The 21,688-nt window shown below is 33.9% G+C and overlaps 2 protein-coding genes across 3 annotated transcripts in view; both read right to left on the minus strand.

Annotated features, from left to right (window-relative positions):
- TfIIB (transcription factor IIB) overlaps window positions 1-2,519 on the minus strand; it is a 41,874-nt gene extending 39,355 nt beyond the window's left edge. Inside the window, exons 1-3 of the mRNA XM_069831405.1 lie at window positions 2,443-2,519; window positions 2,162-2,272; window positions 1,875-2,061 (exon numbers count right to left, since the gene is read on the minus strand). Of these exons, the coding sequence (XP_069687506.1) occupies window positions 1,875-2,061; window positions 2,162-2,272; window positions 2,443-2,459 (315 nt within the window). The 5' untranslated portion in view covers window positions 2,460-2,519. The remainder of the gene's footprint in view (window positions 1-1,874; window positions 2,062-2,161; window positions 2,273-2,442) is intronic.
- A 106-nt stretch (window positions 2,520-2,625) lies between these two features.
- Miga (mitoguardin) overlaps window positions 2,626-21,688 on the minus strand; it is a 714,963-nt gene continuing 695,900 nt past the window's right edge. For both annotated transcript variants that reach the window (XM_069831414.1, XM_069831415.1), the window contains 5 exons: window positions 16,124-16,236; window positions 11,928-12,096; window positions 10,675-10,908; window positions 8,666-8,836; window positions 2,626-3,761 (listed from right to left, as the gene is read on the minus strand). In XM_069831414.1, the coding sequence (XP_069687515.1) occupies window positions 3,600-3,761; window positions 8,666-8,836; window positions 10,675-10,908; window positions 11,928-12,096; window positions 16,124-16,236 (849 nt within the window). In that variant the 3' untranslated portion in view covers window positions 2,626-3,599. The remainder of the gene's footprint in view (window positions 3,762-8,665; window positions 8,837-10,674; window positions 10,909-11,927; window positions 12,097-16,123; window positions 16,237-21,688) is intronic.

Genomic DNA, 21,688 nt, shown 5'->3' on the forward strand with positions numbered 1-21,688 from the left:
GCTATTGTTTATATTAGGATTTTTCTTACAGCGAAAAGATTATAGAGGAAATGCCGCTGCCCCTGTTCGGAAGTGCGCCCCAAAGAACTCATAATCCTGAGGAACCGGGGTGCCTCGGATTTATTATGACTTGTGTTGGGGAAGCCCATGGTCCAGGTAACAAAGAGGTTTTCTCTGGGAGCTCCAGTTCTCCTGTGGCATCCCAACAAATCTCCACCATAATCTCATCCCATCGCAGGTGTATCACAGACCAGTCTTCTATGGTGCACCCTAGGCAATGACTCTAGTCGGTAAATAGGTTTAAACAACTGGCTTCATATAGGTGAATGACGAACAGACAAGTTTCCGCCATTAGGGGAAAAAATTTATTGTATACTGTATTTAATTTTGATTTGCAATTTATCATACTACATTATGTGCCTTTTAAGAACATGTAACAATGTCAATTTTTTATTTTCCACCTTTGCTTATCTTAATGTTTTTGGGTTTATATTAACGTTTTCGATACTTAGTGTGTATCATCTTCAGATATGTATGTCATTATGTGTTGTGAAGACCTAGCCTCTTATTGTGTAGTGGGTTATTCACGTGCGTGTGACTTATCATGATTTCTTAATTTAGCTAAAATTACTAGTCTCAGCCATGTACCACACAGGAACACTCCGACATCAGTTATAATTACACGCACGGCTGTACTAGATATACGGACTCAACAAAAATATCTTGTATCATATACGTCTAAGTACTTATATACAGTAACAGCATCAATGATTTTCACAATAGTCAACATGAACAACAAAAATTAAAAAACAATAAGCCTACAAAAAAACTCCAACAACATACAATACCATACTACAGATAATCAGTGAAAGTGCGTCAGAAAGACAGTATTTTAACCAAGAACAGCAATAACAACCCAATTTTACGACACAACAGGCTAACACAGCCAATCATAAATATGATAAAAGTGTTATAGTGTTTACAGTGTTTTACAGTGTTTTTTATAGTGTATATTTTACTTGTTTATATTTATGTGTCACAATATTGGTTTTAACATAATTTCCTATTTACCTATGTGTGCTTTCAAAAGAAAGAATTTTAACAGAATCATAACAAGCAACCACACACTGCATCAAGTACATTTATAGTAATTTTAGCTAAATTAAGAAATCATGATAGGTCACACGCACGTGAATAACCCACTACACAATAAGAGGCTAGGTCTTCACAACACATATTGATATACATATCTGAAGATGATACACGCTAAGTATCGAAAACGTTAATATAAACCCAAAAACATTAAGATAAGCAAATGTGGAAAATAAAAAATTCACATTGTAAAACATTAAGCTTATCGGCATCTCCAAAATGAAACTAACATGTAACAATGTTCAACATACAGTACGTTGCCAAGGCAAGTACTTTCACAAGGCTTGTGTATCAGTACTACACGACTAACTAAATGTCGCTTTAAAATATTCACTACATATTTTCACAGCAAACTTTCTACCCTTATCTTGTCTTTTGTTTACGATACGCACGACTCGACTAGAATCCAAGTAAGTATACACACCTTATCTTTCTTTGGTAACACAATTGTAAAAAAAAAATACTGTAAATTATAGGCCTAATTTTCTTATTCAGGTAGAAATAGGTATGTTACCAAAGTAATAATGGTAATTTATTATGCATCCCTCCTTCAAGCATCCTATTGCCTAATGCTAAGAAAGTGTCTTGTTGCTGACAGTCTGTAGATATTACTACATAAATTTCAGCCAGAGTATGACAAACTGTTCCGAGTGTATTCATGCCAAGGATATAACAAACTCTTCCGGGTGTATTTATGAGTCTGTATTCATGTTGTTACTTACAGTCCTCCGGTTCTGGTATTTTGAAACTCCAAAACCATCAAAGGAAGCATCTCCACGTCCAGGTCCAATCATTGTTGACAGATCTGATCCATTGAGTAAAGGATTTTCGGGCCCACCAACACGAGATGGATCTGCCCCGGCTTTTTCATTGCTGAATGTTCGCCACTCAGAACCCACATCAATTACCCTGTAAAAAAAGAAAAAAAATACGTAGTGTCATCGTAAATTGCAGATACACGTAGGCCCTCAATTAAACATGTATATGTACGAATATATAATTTTTCAACCTGTCACCCACTACAAGTCCACACTCTGAACATATCTGATCACCAGCTCGGTAATCTTCGATCAGATGTGCATCCGGATGTGCATTGCAGCATATTTTGTTAGCATCGTATCTAAAAGAAAATATATACAAGACACAATCAACAATTAATATGCGGAGGAAGAGTTACAATTGCTAATTATAAAATTCTATCACATCTTAAGTTCTGTACACAAATTTTCAATTTGTATTTTATGTGAAAGTAATACAATATGTCCAAAAATTATAAATATAAACAAATACCTTGATGAACTCGCCATAATCCAGCTGTTGCAAATGATAATGAAACAAACAATTGAGCATCGAGTTGTCCAATGACGATTTCCAGGTTAGCCAACATTCGCCATGGTTATTGAAAAATGTAACATGGTTAAGTAATAAGCGGCCATTTTTTGTCAAATTTCGTTAAATAAAATTGCAACTACGTTTTCATGAATACGCATTTATTCACACCATAATATTTACCATATAATTTATTATATTTACATACCACACGTAAATATATGCTTAAGAAATTATTTATAAACGTATATAATGTATAATGGAAATTAAGCAAGAAACAAAACCAATTTTATCACAATTATTCCAATCCAAGCCTTCAAATTGCAGCGACAAAATAATGAACATAATCACACAATTCCTTTGCAATACAAAATACAATACTTAGTTTAAATTGCAAGCTTGACTTTATGCACAAACATGATTACAAATACATTACAACCATTGTCACATTAAGCTCATTGTGTGATTATGTTATACGTAATATCTATAGTTGCTAGTTTCAAAACTATTCCTCTGTATATACGGGATATAATTCCCATAAACTGCATTTTCTGTTACATTCTCCTTAACCATTCAATCTCAAATCAATGGAATGGTAAACGATTGTAAGCTAATTCAAAGCTACACAATCTTAATGATGTACCAGTACACATCTGGAATAATGCTTTGTTCATAATATACCGGTACAGTACAACATATCTACTTATGAATTTTATAATTGGTCTACAATTTATTCATTATAGATAGCCTTAGTAGTTCGGTCCAAATTATAATTTCAGAATTCAAAGAAGAAAATAAAAGTTATATTTTCATAGCACTTAATTATCCCCTATTACCACAAACAATGGAATTGCACTTAAAAAGAACCCTAAAAAAATAAAATTTATTTAGTATCTATAAAAGATCGACAAATAATAAAACCAAGCCATAAAGAGGCTACAATGTTCCTAAAATAACACGTGGCACAATAAAATGTTGCAAAGGATTTTGCATTAAAGTGTCAAGAAAGATCACTACAAATTATTATTAGAACGTTTGCAGTTAAGAATTTTATAATGTTGTCTACTTAACACTAGCATATCTAGCAATTTTCATTTACACTGAATCTGAATATCATATTACATAGCACCACTAGCACTGGTTGGTATTGAAACCTTTTGATTCACAGCCTCTGCTCTTGATCTAAGGTGGCTTAGTAAATCTTGTGCAAGTTCCTCCACTGTAGTATACCGACATTTCTGGAAACTGAAGATATCTAGTAGAAATCCCATTACTTGATCCTGAAAAATTAAATTAGATATCTATAATTATCTTAAGGAGAATTAAGGCTTGGTAACAGAGCCTAAAAATGAAATGATATACCGTACCTATGTCTTAAAAACAATTAAAACTAAGTAACATCCTGGAAATTAAATGATATACCTACCTCAGATCCTAAAAACTAAATTATATATTGGTATGTATATCTTGACAACACTTATGATTTGGTAACAGATAGAAATTTATACTGGTAGCCTATTTAATTTTTCGTACAGAATAAAAGTACCCATCAAAAGTTTTAAAGCTGTCAGAGTAGCAGGGCAATGACATTAATAGATTGCTTATGTCTTACTATACTGTTGCTCTGTTTGAACTAGCGGGAATGCGACCATTTAAAAATTTGGCAGTTACTTTCCCTCTGTATAAAAAATGAAGTATAGATCAAAGATGTCTGACTTCATATCCAAGAAGCCGGATTTTAAAGATAAATTAAATATTTAGTAAGGCCTTTCTCTGAATGAAAGTATATATACGGCACAAATGAATTTTGCTCCTGAAGGAGAGATTCTGGACAAAATATACTGAATTTCTCGCTGATGTCAAAATTAAATTTTGCTAAATATAATTTTTGTCTATCACATTACCAGAGGTATCTAATGGCAAACATGACAAGCAGTAACTCACTGTAAACGATTCTGTGGAAATTAATTTAATATCGGCTACTAGTATAAACACAATAAAGTAGAAAAAAAGAAAAAACTACGCACTAAAACGTACTAATAAAAACATTCTGAAAACCAAACAATCAAATTTACAATTCATATTGATTTTCAGATGAGCCATTATTACATATATACTTGTATCAAGTTTTAAAAATATCAATCTTTATAACTTACCATTCAATAAAAAAAAAAAAAACAAATGTTACAAATATAACTTATTTTTCATATTTATTGAATTATAAGCCATAAAGATTGATATTTTGAAAACCTGATACAAGAATATACAAACAATCAAAGTTGAGCTATGTACAATGACGGACCAATTCTTTTGAAATGTCAGGATCCTTTACTCCAAATTCTGTTAATGACGTTTCATATACAGCATAAGTTTCAAATTAGAGTGTGTTAATTGGACTTTTCACAGCATGGATCTTTAAAGTGCAGCTTTCGCAAAACTTTAAATTTTGAGGTGTTTCCCTTTTGAACTGGCCCGTCGATATGTGTATTAGTTTTTATATTTGTTATTATATGAAGTATAATGACAAGACATTGTGAAAATTATATTAAAGAAATTGCTCCTAAACTAAATTCAGCATGTTTTGCTATTAGATCTATGCAAGAGATAGTAAATATGAGTATCAATACCTTAAAAACAACATACAGTGAAACCTGCCTTTGCGGTCACTTCATCTAAATGGTCACCTGGCCAAAAGGCCAATTTTCTCTGGAACCAATTGCATTTTCCATAAGATCAATACAAATTCTCTCTTTATTTAGCGGCCACCTCATGCGCCGGCCAGTGGCTGGGGTCTATTGGGATTGGAACCTGACTATAACGGTCACTGTCCAACGAAAATCTTTTCACAGATACTGTCTGACCTATTTTTTCGATGGTTAGAGGACAATAGCTAAGTGTACAACAGTACTCCCTCCATATCTTGGGGTTAGTTGGTTACTGTTTTATGACTCTTTTGTCACTTTCCACTTCGACCCTGCACAGCCATAAATTCTTACTCGTTTCTAAAGGACTGAAACACGGACGTTTTCTATCGAAAATGTCACAGTATGCTTCAGGTCAATAGTTAACCATTCGAATTTTTTTTCTTTCCTCTTCTATCTTCCTCTATTTGGAACAGCTTTTACGAATTTTTCTTCTTTTCATTCAGTTGATTCAGAGAAACTGTGAAGTTAGTTTGAGAGAGAAATCATGCCTAACAATAAATCTAGAGTAGTATTAAGTTTAGAGGTGAGACGAAAAATAATTAAAGAAAGTGAGAAGGGAACATCTGCTAGAAAAATTGCAGAAATATTCGAATGTGGAAGGACACAAATAAACGGTATAATTAAGAATAAAGATGCAATATTAAAAGGATGGGAGAAAAATATGCGTGGTGGCCAAAAAAGGAAGAGAGAATCTGTGTTTGGCAATGTGAATGATTTCGTTTACAAATGATTCAAGTGTGCGAGGGCAAAGAAATTGCCAGCAAGTGGGCCTATGATTCAAGAGAAAGCTCTTGAAATTGCCAAAGAACTCAATGTAAGCAATTTTGTTGCTAGTAATGGGTGATTAGAGTGCTTTAGAAAACAGCATAACATTGCATTTCGTTCTGTCTGGTGAAGGAGGCGATATTGCAACCAATGTTATTGAAGAATGGAAAAAATAGACTACCTTCAATTCTTGCTGAATATGAACTCAGAGACATTTACAATGTTGACGAAATAGGTTTTTTTTTTTTCAGGGCCCTCCCCAGAAAAACTTTAAGTTTTAAGAAAAAAGAGTGTAAAGGGGGGAAGTTGGCAAGACAGAATAACCCTGTTCTTTTGTTGTAATGCTGCAGGAGAAAAAGAACCACTTTAATGATAGGGAAATCATTGAAACCGAGATGTCTGAAAAATGTTGATATGGACTTATTGGGGGTGAAGTGGACTGCCAACAATAAAGCTTGGATGACATCATCATTGTTTGAGAATTAGCAATGCGATTTCAATTCCAAGATTAAACGACAAAATCGCAATGTGATCCGTGAAATTGATGTTTCTTACCCCAAATACATCACACCTCCATTCCCTTGATCAAGGTATTATCCAGTCATTTAAACTGAGGTACCGCAAGCGAGTTTTGAAAAGGCTAGTTGCAAGAATGGAAGAGGCTGACATTAATATGCATGATTGTTGTACACGCACAGTACTAAAAAGTCAATGAAATTCAGTATTTTCATGCTGATTCATAAAAAACCGCAACCTTAATCAAGCGGCCACCTGATAAAATGGCCATTTTACAAGGTAACTTCAGATGGCCGCTTTAGACAGGTTTCACTGTAGTTTGTATGCTTCCACTCGGTAATGAGTTTTGGAATAATAGGTATTCTGGAGAATTTCCACAGATAGTAACAGTATATTCCTATTACAAAAAGGACTAATTAGAATAATAGTAAGTGCTAAATCTAGGGAATCGTGTAGGACCATTTTAAAAAAGCTACAAATAATGCCCATGGCTTGTCAGTATATTTCTTTTATTAATAATCTCCCTCGTATGTAATCATGAAAACTTTGTAACTAATTCAACAGTTCATAGTATAAATACACGTCAGAAAATGACTTTCATACTCCATCGGCAAGTCTATCGTGCTATCAAAAAGGAGTGCGTTATATAGCATTAAAATTTTAATAGCCTCCCTATGGATATAAAAAATGAAGCTCAAAACATAAGATTATTTAGGGCCAAATGAAAGAAGTACATAATTTTTCATGCCTTCTATTCTGTAGGTGAATTCATGACATTCAACAATGCTTCATGAATATTTCTGTGTTGTATTTATTGATACTAAAACTTTGTGTTGTACTAATAGACTATATTATAAAACTCTTCTGTATATATTTCAACTAGACTGTGACTATAATTAAAACTTCATAGTACTGTTAAGATTTTTTTTTTTCGTTTGACATGTTCCGTATTCTAGTTGCGAAGTGATGTACAAATATCTTGGAATGTAAATAAATACAATACAATACAACAGCAGAACTTCTCTTTTCCATGCAAGTATTTTTGTATCCAAACATTTCTTTTCCTGCACTTGTTGTATGTTGTTCATGCAACACTGTACAGATCTGGCCTTTTCTTTCCCAAGTATCAGTGAAATTATAAAAAATAAGAACAAAGACATTCAAGTGTGAAACTTCAGAATGATGGATATTTGGAGCGTCTATCATTATTTTTATGCAAATTCGAATAAAGTGGATTAAATTTTAGAAGGAAAATTCTCAGAGCTTTCCACAGAGAACAATTCGAGCAAAGTTCCAAACAGTTCTCGTAAAAGACCAGCAAACAACTACTACCTGCGTAAAAACTAAACAAGGGCCAATACAGTTATGTGCGTGCTAAAACTTTGTTTATTTTGGGGATATCCAGATACCTTTTCCGAAACTTACTGTGCAGAAAACATTTAAGCACTGGACTTTATTCTTAAGAAAATAGGGGTGGTGATAGATCCTCTAAAAATTTGAGACAAATAAAATGCAGTTAAAAGGTTCTTTTTCAAAACTATCCTAATCCGATGAGTTTATTGTCAAAACTGTCCTTTTCTCCAGTTTGCTACTGTAAAAAAGGTAAAGGTATCCCCATAACATGCCATGAAGACAGTTGGGGGGCATGGAGGTAGAGCCCCATGCTTTCCTTGACCTCAGCACTAGAATGAGGTGGTGTGGTCGGCACCACGCTCTGACCGCCTTTTACCCCCGGGAAGGACCCGGTACTCAATTTTATAGGAGGCTGAGTGAACCTCGGGGCCGTTCTGAAAGTTTGGCAACGAGAAAAAATCCTGTCACCACCTGGGATCGAACCCCGGACCTTCCAGTCCGTAGCCAGCTGCTCTACCAACTGAGCTACCCTTTTCCAAACTATTATTTGAAATAACTTTATAACTTTTAGAAGAATATTTATGAAACGCCTGGAAACCAATCATTTCATTGTAATTTTACACTAGAAGAAGGTTTCTTTCATTAAACACTTACATTTCTCGAGTTACAAGATTTTCACGTTCAGAAGAAAATCATCTGTGATGGATAAGGACAGTTCTGCAATCACTTGCTCATACATTTTAATAACTTTCAACTTGTACTGTTCGTTCAACTGTTGTCTATAATTCTTTATTTAAAATCTATTTATAATTTCATTCTTTACGTTATAAAGTTTTTATACGTACTTTAAAGAACTGACAGATGTCCTTCAAATTTTCATCTGGTCCTAGAAATCCCCATGCCATAAGAGGTGACATTTGTTCGGATATAGCATAAAAATGTGACATGAAACCATATGGAAACTTCAGCATGCGTCGTTTAGCCTTCAGCACTGACCAAACTGCAGTTGTCAAGGCCTGTAAATAAATCATAACAAACAGTTGACATTAATCACTTTGTTATTCGCAAACGTCCATTATAACAAATTCAGAAGAAAAAGTTCAGGTAGGTATAAATTTCCCGAACAAATCATCATATCTATTTTAATCTATTTTATGTAGTATAACTTGTGTAGTAAAAATATATAGGTCAATATTTTCATTCAGGGGTATAGCACGCAACAGATGAAGTTCGCTGGAAATTCTCTTTCTGTAAACATCTTATGACTGAACCAAAGCAGCAACTATGCACTGACCTTGAAGTGAATATTCAATTGATGCAGGGGACATGTGGAAGAATAGTGTGTTTTTAAGACAGAGTTTACCGCAAAGGAGCACGGGCTGACCTGTGCGACCCAGCCAGACAGTAGTGATGAGTAACTCGCTCTTGGACTCTTACTTACTTTTTGCAAGGGTAGGGTTACCATGAGAAGAAATTCTATAGGAGGACATGGAATCTAAAATAAGTGGACATTGCTGAAAAAAGGAGGACTTTTTAAAAATTGGTATGAACAAAATTAAAGATAAAAACAATGGCTCAACTTAGTTTTCTCACTAGTTGCTGGATCACTATTACATCTGTACCCTACTTATTGGTGGAGCCCACTTTGTGCACAAGAGCCTGAAGAGACAAATTTATATCTTGTAACAAATAACTATGGAACTGTTCACAGGACACGTCCTTGAAATTATATTTCGCCATGATGATACCTCTGACTGTCTTCGTTAGCATGCGATTTCGTTCTTTTGTCCATTGAGCAGATATTAGGGAAAATACTCTCTCTGCACTTCCATTGTGACTTGGGATAAATAAATAGAATTGACATATTTTTATGAGTTCTGAGAACGTTTCAGTGCTCGTAGAACTATTGGAATTGAAGAATTTGCACCAATCTTTATCTAAACTTAAATCTTTGTCCAAATTAACTTGATTGGCATATCTTTGTACATTGCAGAAATTGATAAAATAGCTTAGAATCATGAATAGTGACATTTTTAGAGTGTAAGAATTCAATGCATGTCAATAGGTCATCATATTTTATTTTTTATGTGCTCTAACTTCAACCATTGAAAGCAGTTAAATTCTTTCATATGTTTTCACCATTTGTTCAGATATTCTATGCATAATATCGCACATTATTCAATATTTATATTAATTCTCGTTGAAATGCGAAATGCCGGACATTTCAAATTTTTTTTTAAATGCCTGCCGGACAGGATAAAATGATTAAAAAAGAGAACATGTCCTCCTTTTCCCGGACGGATGGTAATCCTATGCAAGAGCCAAAATCCCTGAATCAAGCTGTAAATCGAAAAGGTAATATAAAAATCGAGCCGGCAGAGATGAGGTTCCTACGTTATGTTAGATAAACAAGGGAAAGCTCATATGCAGTCTACCCAGAACAAGACAGGCCTACAATAATACACGGGATATAGATACATACAGAACCAAAAGTGATACGCATATAACAGGAATAAATCTAAGCCCATAAAATAGATTATACTTTATCTATAAATATCTCAACTATATAATGAATAAATGTTGCACACATAAAGACAGTATTATTTATATAACAGCTTGTAAATTGTACTTTAATAAACATTACTTTTCTAATCTATGATATGTATTTTTTTTTACTAATTAAAAATAATTTGCAACTAAAACATGTAAAATAAACTAGAGAACTAGAACATTTTTTTTTTAAATAAAGACTTAAATATAACAATCGATTTAAAAGCACCTACTTTATGGATTTACATATAGAAAAGTAAATAACTAAAATATACAGTATATTGTTAAAATTTGTAATATTTACTGTTTCCTTGAATCCATTGGAGAGCCATCGATTCTGTACAACAGCTGTGACAGACGAAGGAGGAGATTCAAGATCTTCAAATGCATCCATTAGAATGTAGTCCAGAACAACATCGTAAAATGTCATTGATTTTACTCCTTTCAAGCTTAGCTCCTGTTCCATGCTGATCCAATTACTTTGCTCTTGGAGGAAATCCAACATATCTTCATAGGCAATAAGGAAATCTTTAGGATCCTGCAAAATAGCATTGTTTAATAACTAATAATAATCTCCTGTTTCTAGCACCTCTAGGCCTAATCTATATTTCAAAGAGACGTAAATAGAGTAGGCTATCATAGAATACTAAATGACAGTGTATAATAAGTTTTCCTAATAGCATTCGTAGACTACACTGCAACCTTAGATGCACTAAGGCTCTGCGTGTTGCATAACACCAGGCGATATTGAATAATGTCAAGGAAAAAATTGTTCCGGGGCCGGGTATCGATCCCGGGAACTTTGGCTGAACGCACCAATGCTCTTACCAACTGAGCTACCCAGGAACTTCACCCGACACCGTCTCAACTTTTCTCTTTATGTCCACATAACTCGAGTGGGCTGACAAGACGCCAGGAACCCACATCGAGCGCACACAAACTCTGTGGACTTGAAAATTTAGTTTTCTGTTAACGTACCAACAGTAAGGAATATACTACAAATCTAGCGTTCAGGTAAAGCTCCCTGTAAAGTAGACTTGGCTAATGTCTGCCTGAAAGCTAGACTTGTATAGTATACTCGTCATTGTTGGTACGTTAACAGAAAAACACAATTTCCAAGTCACACAGCAGCTCAGTTGGTAAGAGCGTTGGTGTGTTCAGCCAAAGTTACCGGGATCGATACCCGGGCCCTAAACAATTTTTCCCTTGACATTATTCAAGTCTCCTTTACAGGGAGCTCTACCTGAAAAGAAAATTTACTTATTTATTTACTTATTGATTTACTGATTTGTTTATTTACTCATTTATTTATTTACTTATTTGTTTATTTACTCATTTATTTATTTACTTACTTAGCTATTTATTTATTTACTTATTTATATACTTATTTGTTTATTTACTCATTTATTTACTTACTTACTTAGCTGTTTGTTTGTTTATTTATTTACGAACTCATTCATTCACTTGCTCAATCAGCCTCTAGCTGTCACTTTTCTTTCTAATCTCTGCAATTCGCAGTACAACAAATTTTTGTTTAGAAGTTGCTATGAATATTACCTTTTCAGCAAATATAATGAGGTCAGCCAACATTTGTCGCCCGGTATCTGCGAACCAGAGCCATGTGCCACTGTCTTTAAAAAGATACTGGAATGACAGTCGAATACAATGCAGTTTACCTAGGAACTCAATGTCAGAGCTGCAGTGCACCATCTGAGTGCGAAGACACCTGCGGAGTAGAAGAGAACATTTTATAGCCATTGTTATTATACGGTCATCTTAAGAAATTACAGGACTCACGATATAACTAAGTAATCGGTACAGAATCTCTGCAGTACTGTAGTCGTAAAATAACCTCATTTCATTTGTCACAGTTGTGTTACAAATAGTTGTGTTATATATTTTTTTCGGAACATTTTCCGTCTGTCCAAATAGTTGCTTTCTTCGTTCCCTTACTTACAGCCTCAAGAAATGCACATGTATTGCTCATACAATGTTCTAATAAAATTAGCATCAGCGCATCAAACGTAAAAACGACTAATCTTTGATATATTGGCTCCAAAACAACGTCATTGTCAAGTTTGTTTACCATAACATAGCATTCATACTGGTCAAGAAACAAACGCTGACGTGACGATATTCTGAGAACTTCAGTGATCTAAAATTGACACAATACAATGGGATTGATGTAATTATGTCTAACATTTAAAAATAATTAGTTACTGCTGATTGAGGGAAACATTAATATAATTATGTGGTTCGTGATTCCCAGACTTCGTATGTGCTCGTAGGTAGGCCTACACTCCCTACTTTATTTTTTACAAAGTATTCATGGCTCACCAAGTCAGTCACACATACCAATAGCTTAAAACAAGCTTTAAAAAATATAGTAGGCCTACTTGTAAATTTTCAGAAACGTTTATTATTGCATCATAAATTTGGCAAGGCCAATAAACTAAAAAAAATTGATCAAAGGAAAATTTTCAAGAATATTTACAGTGAAACCTCTCCTTACGGACACTCCTCATATACGGATAGATTTTTATGTTCCAACTGAAATAATACAGAAATAATGATAAATTTAACTCTCGTTTACGGACACTCTCGAACACGGACACGGACAGCTGTTTCACAGTCCCAAGCTTGCTTTACCTCCTGACTGCGGACAGAACTTGGATTTGAAGACCTAATGAGTTACAAAAATGGAAAATTTAGTACAGAAATTCCTTAACATGAAACATAACATAAGAGTCTCGGCTACCACTAGCCCAGACGCTACCCCTTGTTATCTGAAAGCGGGTGGATAAGCAAAGTCATAAAATTTAACCTGTCTGATGGGTCCAAGGTTTCCGTGATCGTGAAATTGTATTCGACACATGATAGGGTTAGTAGGATTAATCTCTTCACATCAATCAGTTGTTCTGTTTCCAGAGACATGGCACCTGAACGTAAAGGTTAAGTTGAAAACTGTAAATTACAGTACTGCATAACTGTAGATCTAGAATAAAATTGCACGGCACAGTACTGTATTTTCCTGTTTCGGTCTTATCTATTGTAGTTCAAAGTTGCAAAGAATTTACTGTAATACTGTATACTGTATTTATAATTAAACTACAGTAATACATCTCATTTAAAGCGTAAAGGGATATATAAAGCATATTATAAATTTACTGTTAGATTGGGGAGCCTCCCTCCCAATGAAGGACACCTCCCAGATGCGGACAGAAAATTTTCATCACTATGTGTCTGCTGATTAAGATCAACGCCTGACATTACAATCAGTTGAAACATGACCAAATAGACAATTGGACTGGCCAGGTCGCCAAGAAAGGAAGTTTCCTACTGTCTAGCAGTCAGTGCGAGCAAGAATTTCTTATATAGGGATGTGTGGATATTTCTCTGGTTGCTATGCAACAGCGAGTGTTTATATTTCTCATGTATTCATTAACTTTGTCCGACAAGCGCAAGGAAGTTTCGCAGAAAATTTTCCATCTTCCATAGTTCTTAGTCGTCCTAAGTGAACAATCTTGTTAGAAAATTGAGAGAATGGAAATGTACAAGATAAAAAGCGTAGGAGGAGGTACCATGTTTTGACTCAGGAAACCCTAAACGAGTAACTATAGGCATTAAAAACGGGATAAAAATAAGAAGCGTGCTTTGTGCTCCTTTTTCAGTTTCCTTTACATTTCATCACCATATTTTATTTTTTTATTTTGCTAATAATTGTAACAAAATATAAATAAACAGAAAACTTTAGCTCGCCCCTGAAAGAGTAGAACTCGTGTTCAGAGGCGGATTCCTGAATTGAAATTAAGAAGTAGACTATATAATACAATTTGTCTTATGTTTACCATGCAATAAGAATAGGCCTATATAAATTTAAATTTACAATCTTTCAATTTTTATAAAATCCATACATAACTTTTTAAATGTAACACTAGAACTATTAGAATTGACAAGATTAGGATATTTAAATATGAATTTGTTATATATTCTTGGGCCTAAATTACTACTATGATTAAATACTGTAGCAGTGTTGCATTTTGGTTCAAACAATCTTAAAGAATTCATACCTTTTATTTCATAACTATGCAATAGAATTCAAAATTATTTCGATTTTTATGTATTAATTTTATTAATACAATATAATAAATTTGTCTTATTTTAAGAACATTAAAGTCTAAAAACAATTTTTGAGATGGAAAATCAATAGGTTTATGAAGACATATTTTAATTATTTGCTTCTGTAATAAATAAAGTGGATTAAAATTAGATTTAAATAAGCTACCCCATCCTATAATTCCATACATAATTACCGATTGAAATAAAATTAAGCATATTGTGCGTAATGAACTTATTGACAAGCAATTCCTCAATAAAACAAAATAATATATTATTTTACGTAATTTATTACAAAGGTAATTAATGTGTTCGTTCCATTTTAAATGATTGTCAAAAATTATGCCTAAATATTTAACTACAAAGGACTTCTTAATAATCGGACATTTACACTATATGCAATTTAATAATTAATATAGATGTAGAAGATTTGTTACATTTTTCAGATAATGAGAATGGAATAATTGTGGTTTTATTTTCGTTTTATTTTTATTGAAACTCTTTGAATTAATGCTAATAAACATGTATATTACAGCGATAAATTCTATTTTCAGCGAAATACGAGCGATTTCAAAGAATATGTATGATACTGGACTTACCTCACCGGCCCTGTGAAGAATGCGAAAGGAATGTATCAACTGTTACTCCCTCCAAAGCTACTTGAAACACGTCCCTATTCGCCAGATTCCGAACTGATAACGTCCACAATACAAGCTTCATAAAAACATCAATGAATCACTATACCTGTATTAACCCCTGCAGTAGCTGAATGGTCAGACCTTTAGCCTGCCAATACCTCTTATTAGTTTCACTACATCCCCACTCCCAGCTTCCCCTGTGATGTTCCCCTCCGGCCAGGGAAGGTGAGGTGAGTCCCACACTGCACTGTAGTCTTTTTAAATTTCAATTTGAACTGATTTTTCAGATTTTATTTCGTTCTTCAGGACATGGCAGGAACTTAGTTTTTGTGGAGTATGGCACGCTGTGAAAAGCGCATGCGCAATAATGATCTTTTTTTTGTCTGCCATAGAGCACGTGCATCAAAGAGTATAACTGTGATGCTCTCTGACATGGACAGCGATATTGTTCCCGAGCAGGGGTAAAAGGAGACACCAACTGTTTATAATATTTCGACTGTTAATTTTTAAATTACAATATTAAGTTGTCGGTTGCCATTGAATTTAAACATGAACATCCATTCAGTGTTACATTGTTATAGCAAAATGGTTATCCTCAACGTATAACGTTCCATTTTTTCCTTCAATTTCATGGTTTTTGATTGTGTCTTTTTTTAATGCTATTTTTTTTTTCAAATAATTAATTCTATAAAATCCTATTCTTAAAACATGTTTGCTATAAATGCAAAAAAAATAAATAAATAATAATAATAACATAATTTTACACCTCTAAATACAACACTACGTGCAGAACTTTTCAAAGTGAAATTATGGATTACATTTTTATTTGTAATGTAATGAATAATGATAATTAATGGTAATGATGAGTAGCTTTCTAAGAGGTTCTTTTGCGACTTTTTGCGTGCCGCATGACGCAAGCCGGTAGAGCAGCTGTATGTAGTGAAAAATGCCGCTCAGTGGTAATATTATAAATCCGATGTAGTATATAAGTGCACTTACCTGTATGGAATGCCACCTTCCTCTAGTTTCTTTAGAGCTGACTGATACAAGGGTAGATTTTCAGAGTCTGGGAATATGTCAGCAAATTCTTCAAATTCCCTGAGATCCGCTACCTAAAATGTGATTAATGTTGTCATCAGTCATACATTATAAGAGTTTAATGGCTGTCTTGCTTTGTAAACTCAAGTATGTCTTTCAAAGAAAAGTGGTGCGTTAGATATTGTACATTTTTTCTTGTTTTCGGTAGAATGTTGTTGTTGTTTAGTCAACTGTCCGAAGACAGGTTGGAATATCATAACTGACACCAATAAAGAATCACTTGTGAGGCAAATAAGCCAGGAGATAATGGGGTAGGTCGGTAGAAGGAATCAAGAAATTAAATACACCGTTCAATGATGCTGTACACTGTTTAGAAGAAGAAAATAAATTGACTACTATTTTATTTTCTGACAATCATTGAATCATATTTTCTTGTTCAAAGATGGTGTACAAGTTGCTTGTAAAATATAAGTAAATGTAATTTAAAAGTGTCTGCCTACAAAATTCTTTATTTATTTATTTATTTATTTATTATTTTTTATTTAATGTCACAGGCTTAAGACCTTAGGACCTTTTCTTTCAACCTGCCAGATAACACATAGGCTACAAATACAAACAGTAACAGTAAATAATGCAAATTAATGAAAATCAACAAGATCAAAAGAGAACACTTCAAAATACTTATAGGCCTAATATAAATACAAGAAAAAAGAGAAAGAAGAACTAAGAGTAATAATAATAATAATAATAATAATAATAATAATAATAATAATAATAATAATAATCGTCGTCGTTATCATAATTGATCAGATTTTTTTGTATTCGACAGATATTGGAGAAAAATTATTTATTCATAGATTGCAAAAAGGCATATGACTCTGTTAAGAGGGAAATTTATATAACATTCTTACAGAAGGTGGTATTCCGAAGGAACTAGTTCGATTAATTAAAATGTGTCTCAGTAAAACGTATACCACAGTCCGTATAGGCCAATTTCTCTCGGATGCTTTTCCAATTCACTGCGGGCTAAAGCAAAGAGATGCACTATCACCTTCACTTTTTAACTTTGCTTTAGAGTATGCCATTAGGAAAGTCCAGGATAACACAGAGAGGGTTTGGAATTGAACGAATTACATCAGCTTCTTGTCTATGCGGATGACGTGAATATGTTAGGAGAAAATCCACAAACGATTAGGGAAAACAGGAATTTTACTTGAAGCAAGTAAACAGATAGGTTTGGAAGTAAATCTCGAAAAGACAAACTATATGATTATGTCCCGTGACCACAATTTTGTACGAAATGGAAATATAAAAACTGGAAATTTATCCTTCGAAGAGGTGGAAAAATTCAAATATTTTGGAGTAACAGCAACAAATATAAATGACAATCGGGAGGAAATTAAACGCAGAATAAATATGCGAAATCCCTATTATTATTCGGTTGAGAAGTTTTTGTCATGTCGTCTGCTGTCCAAAAATCTGACAGTTAGAATTTATAAAACAGTTCGGTTGTTCTGTATGTTTGTGAAACTTTGACATTTTACACGTCTTTCTATTCTTCCCCTTCTTGCGGGTCGGTAATTCAAAATTCACAAAGGGATTCTGTTATAATTTTAATGTCTGTCCAGAAGGTTTCAATGAAGCAATCCTACTATTGAACTATCCAGCGTCAAGCTATAAACATGTCATAGAAAACTTATATGAAGCTACCAAAGTAAAGCCAGACAGAAATAAATAAAAAGAGAGGAGAAAGACGCGAGGACATTGAAAGAGAAAAGGAAGAATAAATAAAATAAGATTTAGACGAGAAAGTAGGAAAGAACAATTCGATTAAAAATAACGTGTATTATATGACAAAGTGGAGAGCTAACTTATGAGAAAAAGGATACACAAAAATACTTTAATAAATAAAAACAGAAGATAGGTCTAAACCAGAAGATATGAAGTAGAAGAGTGACAATAATGTGAACTACAAAGTTACTAATTATAATAATTAGTAGATGAACATTTTCATATGTGAGATGAAGCGAATACGTTATTTTGTAGTTGTGCTATTTCCCTAAGTTCCGTCTCCTGCTTTTATGTTAAGCAATACCCATTTAAACAGGATTAAACCAGTTAGTTACAATTCCAGCTTTCTGACGCTCTGACGTAATAATATGTTGCATATATAACACGTCACGTGAAACAACTGACACCTCCCCTACTAGTTCTCGAAACAAGATCCCAGACTGTTGTACAATTTCCGTTTGTTGATTAGACCTACTAAAGGACTATTAATCGAACTCTGACACGGGTTATATGAATGTTTATACCCTAACATAGGCAATTAGTATGCTTAGGTAACATGATCACTAACTGGTTTCATCTGGACTCGGAGTGCATGACATTGTGTTTTGTAACAAGAAACTAACGTTCTCTATACATCATCTCACATAAGGTGGTCTCTAAAAAGAGGAACTAGGGACGTTACGATACTACATTATAAGCGATACTTGGTGTCAATACTGAATTAATATTCAGTATCGATACCTCTACAGTACCAAGTACTAGGTTAAATTGCCCACCTCAAAATTACCAGAGGAAAAATGGTCAAAAACAAAAATGTCCAGAGCAAAATGTCCAAGGGAAAAAGTCCAGTCATTCATTCATTCATTCATTCATTCATTCATTCATTCATTCATTCATTCATTCATTCATTCATTCATTCATTCATTCATTCATTCATTCATTCATTCATTATATTCCATAGATCTTACATGAGCAATGACGCTTTAAGATGTGGAACAAGTTAAAATTTTACAATATTACAATTACAATTTTTACAATATTTTACCATTTTTACAGTTTTACAATTTTGTAATTTTCTACAATTTTTTACAATTTTCTGCGATTTTTTACAATATTTTGGCGAGATGTAGTGAGATGAGGTGAGGTCCGAGGATTCGCCAAAAGATTACCCGGCATTTGCCTTTTGGTTGGGGAAAACCTCGGAAAAAACCCAACCTGGTAATCAGATCGAAGGAGTGAAATGAAGTGATGCCGAGGACTCGCCATAGACCATCCGGCTTCAGTCCCACGGCTGGGGAAACCTCGGAAGAAACCATTCAATGAGACCAAAGGGGGATCCAACCCAAGCTCGAACGCAGCTCCGGATCAGCAGCAAAAAATGTCTTCATACAAAAATGTCCACAACAAAATGTCCAGTACAAAAAAGTCCGCATTCAATTTGAAACATGTATATGCTGACTCTTCAAGGATATCAACGAACAAACAATGGTCGCTGCTCATCATGCGAGTGTTTGGAGGTTAATTCAAAACATCAAAGATGAACAACATGAGAACGAAATTCTCATACACCAAATTCGAGTAGGTCATCGAAATATTAGGCCTTCAGAAACCAACAACGGATAGAGGCAATCGTCAGGAGATATCATGAATACAAAGACAGGAATGATATAAAACGCTACCTTCGTGCAATATCTTATCACTTAAACATAAACAGAAGAGGAGGTCAAGATCAAGAGAAGGAATAACAAATTCGTTGTAAATTGGAGATTTCTGTGTGTTTATACGAACATAAAAAATTATGATCTCATATAGGACATTTTACATAAAAAAATTCGTTGTAAATTGGAGATTTCTGTGTGTTTATACGAACATAAAAAATTATGATCTCATATAGGACATTTTACATAAAAAAATTCGTTGTAAATTGGAGATTTCTGTGTGTTTATACGAACATAAAAAATTATGATCGCATACAGGACATTTTACATAAAAAAATTCGTTGTAAATTGGAGATTTCTGTGTGTTTATACGAACATAAAAAATTATACGAACATAAAAAATTATGATCTCATATAGGACTTTTACATAAAAAATTCGTTGTAAATTGGAGATTTCTGCGTGTTTATACGAACATAAAAAATTATGATCTCATATAGGACATTTTACATAAAAAATTCGTTGTAAATTGGAGATTACTGCGTGTTTATACGAACATAAAATTATGATCTCATATAGGACATTTTACATAAAAAATTCGTTGTAAGTTGGAGATTACTGCGTGTTTATACGAACATAAAAAATTATGATCTCATATAGGACATTTTACATAAAAAATTCGTTGTAAATTGGAGATTTCTGTATGTTTAACATAACATTAAGAATTATTATTTCATGAATAGGATATTTTACATTTGTGAACATTTAAATAAGTGGACATTTAATTCTATGGACGTTTATATAAGTGGATATTTAATTTTATGGACATTTATATAAGTGGACATTGTATTTGTGAACATTTAATTTTTATGGACATTTATGTAAGTGGAATTTTGCTAGTGGACATTTCTGCTTGCGGACATATTGAAATGGACATTTTAACCTCCAACCATCGATAGGTATCGATAAAGTTCATTAAAGAGAAATGCCATTATATTGGGCCCATTATCGGTGATGATGTCTGTATTTGGGGGGGGGGGGGTTCCTATGCCCCATTCATTGAATATTTCCAACATTATATTACTGAGATATTCATGAGTGTGCTTAGAGTCCATTTCCTTCACTGAAGCATTAGCAGATACAAAGTTTGTGTCTTCAAAAAAGTGCACAGTTACAGCCAGGGTCGTTGCGAGTCTGCATTTTAAATCTCGTAGTTGATACAGCGTCGTTAAATAACCAAGTAAAAAAACCATAATATTGTAATTTTTCTGTTATAACATCATGCGAAACACAGTCGAAAGCCTTACTTAAATCACAAATTGTAGCAGAACTAAGTTTATGGTCCTCAAAAGCTTCTAAAATATAACTAATAAAAGTAATAACAGCTTTGGTTGTATTAGAATTAAATCTGAATCCTTAAACTCTCCAGCAATACCCTTAGCATTTGCGCCGCTTTCTAGGCGTTGAACAGCATTTAATTGAACGTTTTGTGACATGATGCCTTGCCGGTATGCGAGGGCTTGGATTCTCGTCACAACAGACCACGTTGTACTGTTTTCTGCTTTCTTTAGACTCAGACGAATTCTACTAAATCGGCGGGGCAGTGTACTAATGGAACTTGGGGGATCTCACGGCAACACTAAAGACGACGAATACGTAGACTTAAAAATTGTTGTGCTGCGCATCACACAACTAAGGTCGGCTATGGACAACCCTGGTAGCTCTAATTCTGATTAGAGCATGGGCCCGGGTTCTGCGGAATGTGAGGCCGACACTTCAGCCCGACTTAGCAGTCACACGAGAGGTGTAATGCTCCAGAACGGACAAAGCAAGTGCATTAATGCCTCCAACCACGAGGGTCAAGATGAAAAGGACCCTGGATGTGAGGTAATTATATACGTTGCTTCAAAGCTGTGCTGTCCAGGTTCGATTAATGACCTCCTGCCTGTACACTTCAGTTTTATTGCATCGGTGTAAAAAAAACAGTACTTATAAGGGCATTACACAAACTTCTAACTGAAGTACCACCAAATTTTTCCATAGTGGCACGTTTCAGCATCAGTAGAATAATTCTGAATT

This window comes from Periplaneta americana, chromosome 7 (assembly GCF_040183065.1).
Source record: "Periplaneta americana isolate PAMFEO1 chromosome 7, P.americana_PAMFEO1_priV1, whole genome shotgun sequence".
Lineage (NCBI taxonomy): Eukaryota > Metazoa > Arthropoda > Insecta > Blattodea > Blattidae > Periplaneta > Periplaneta americana.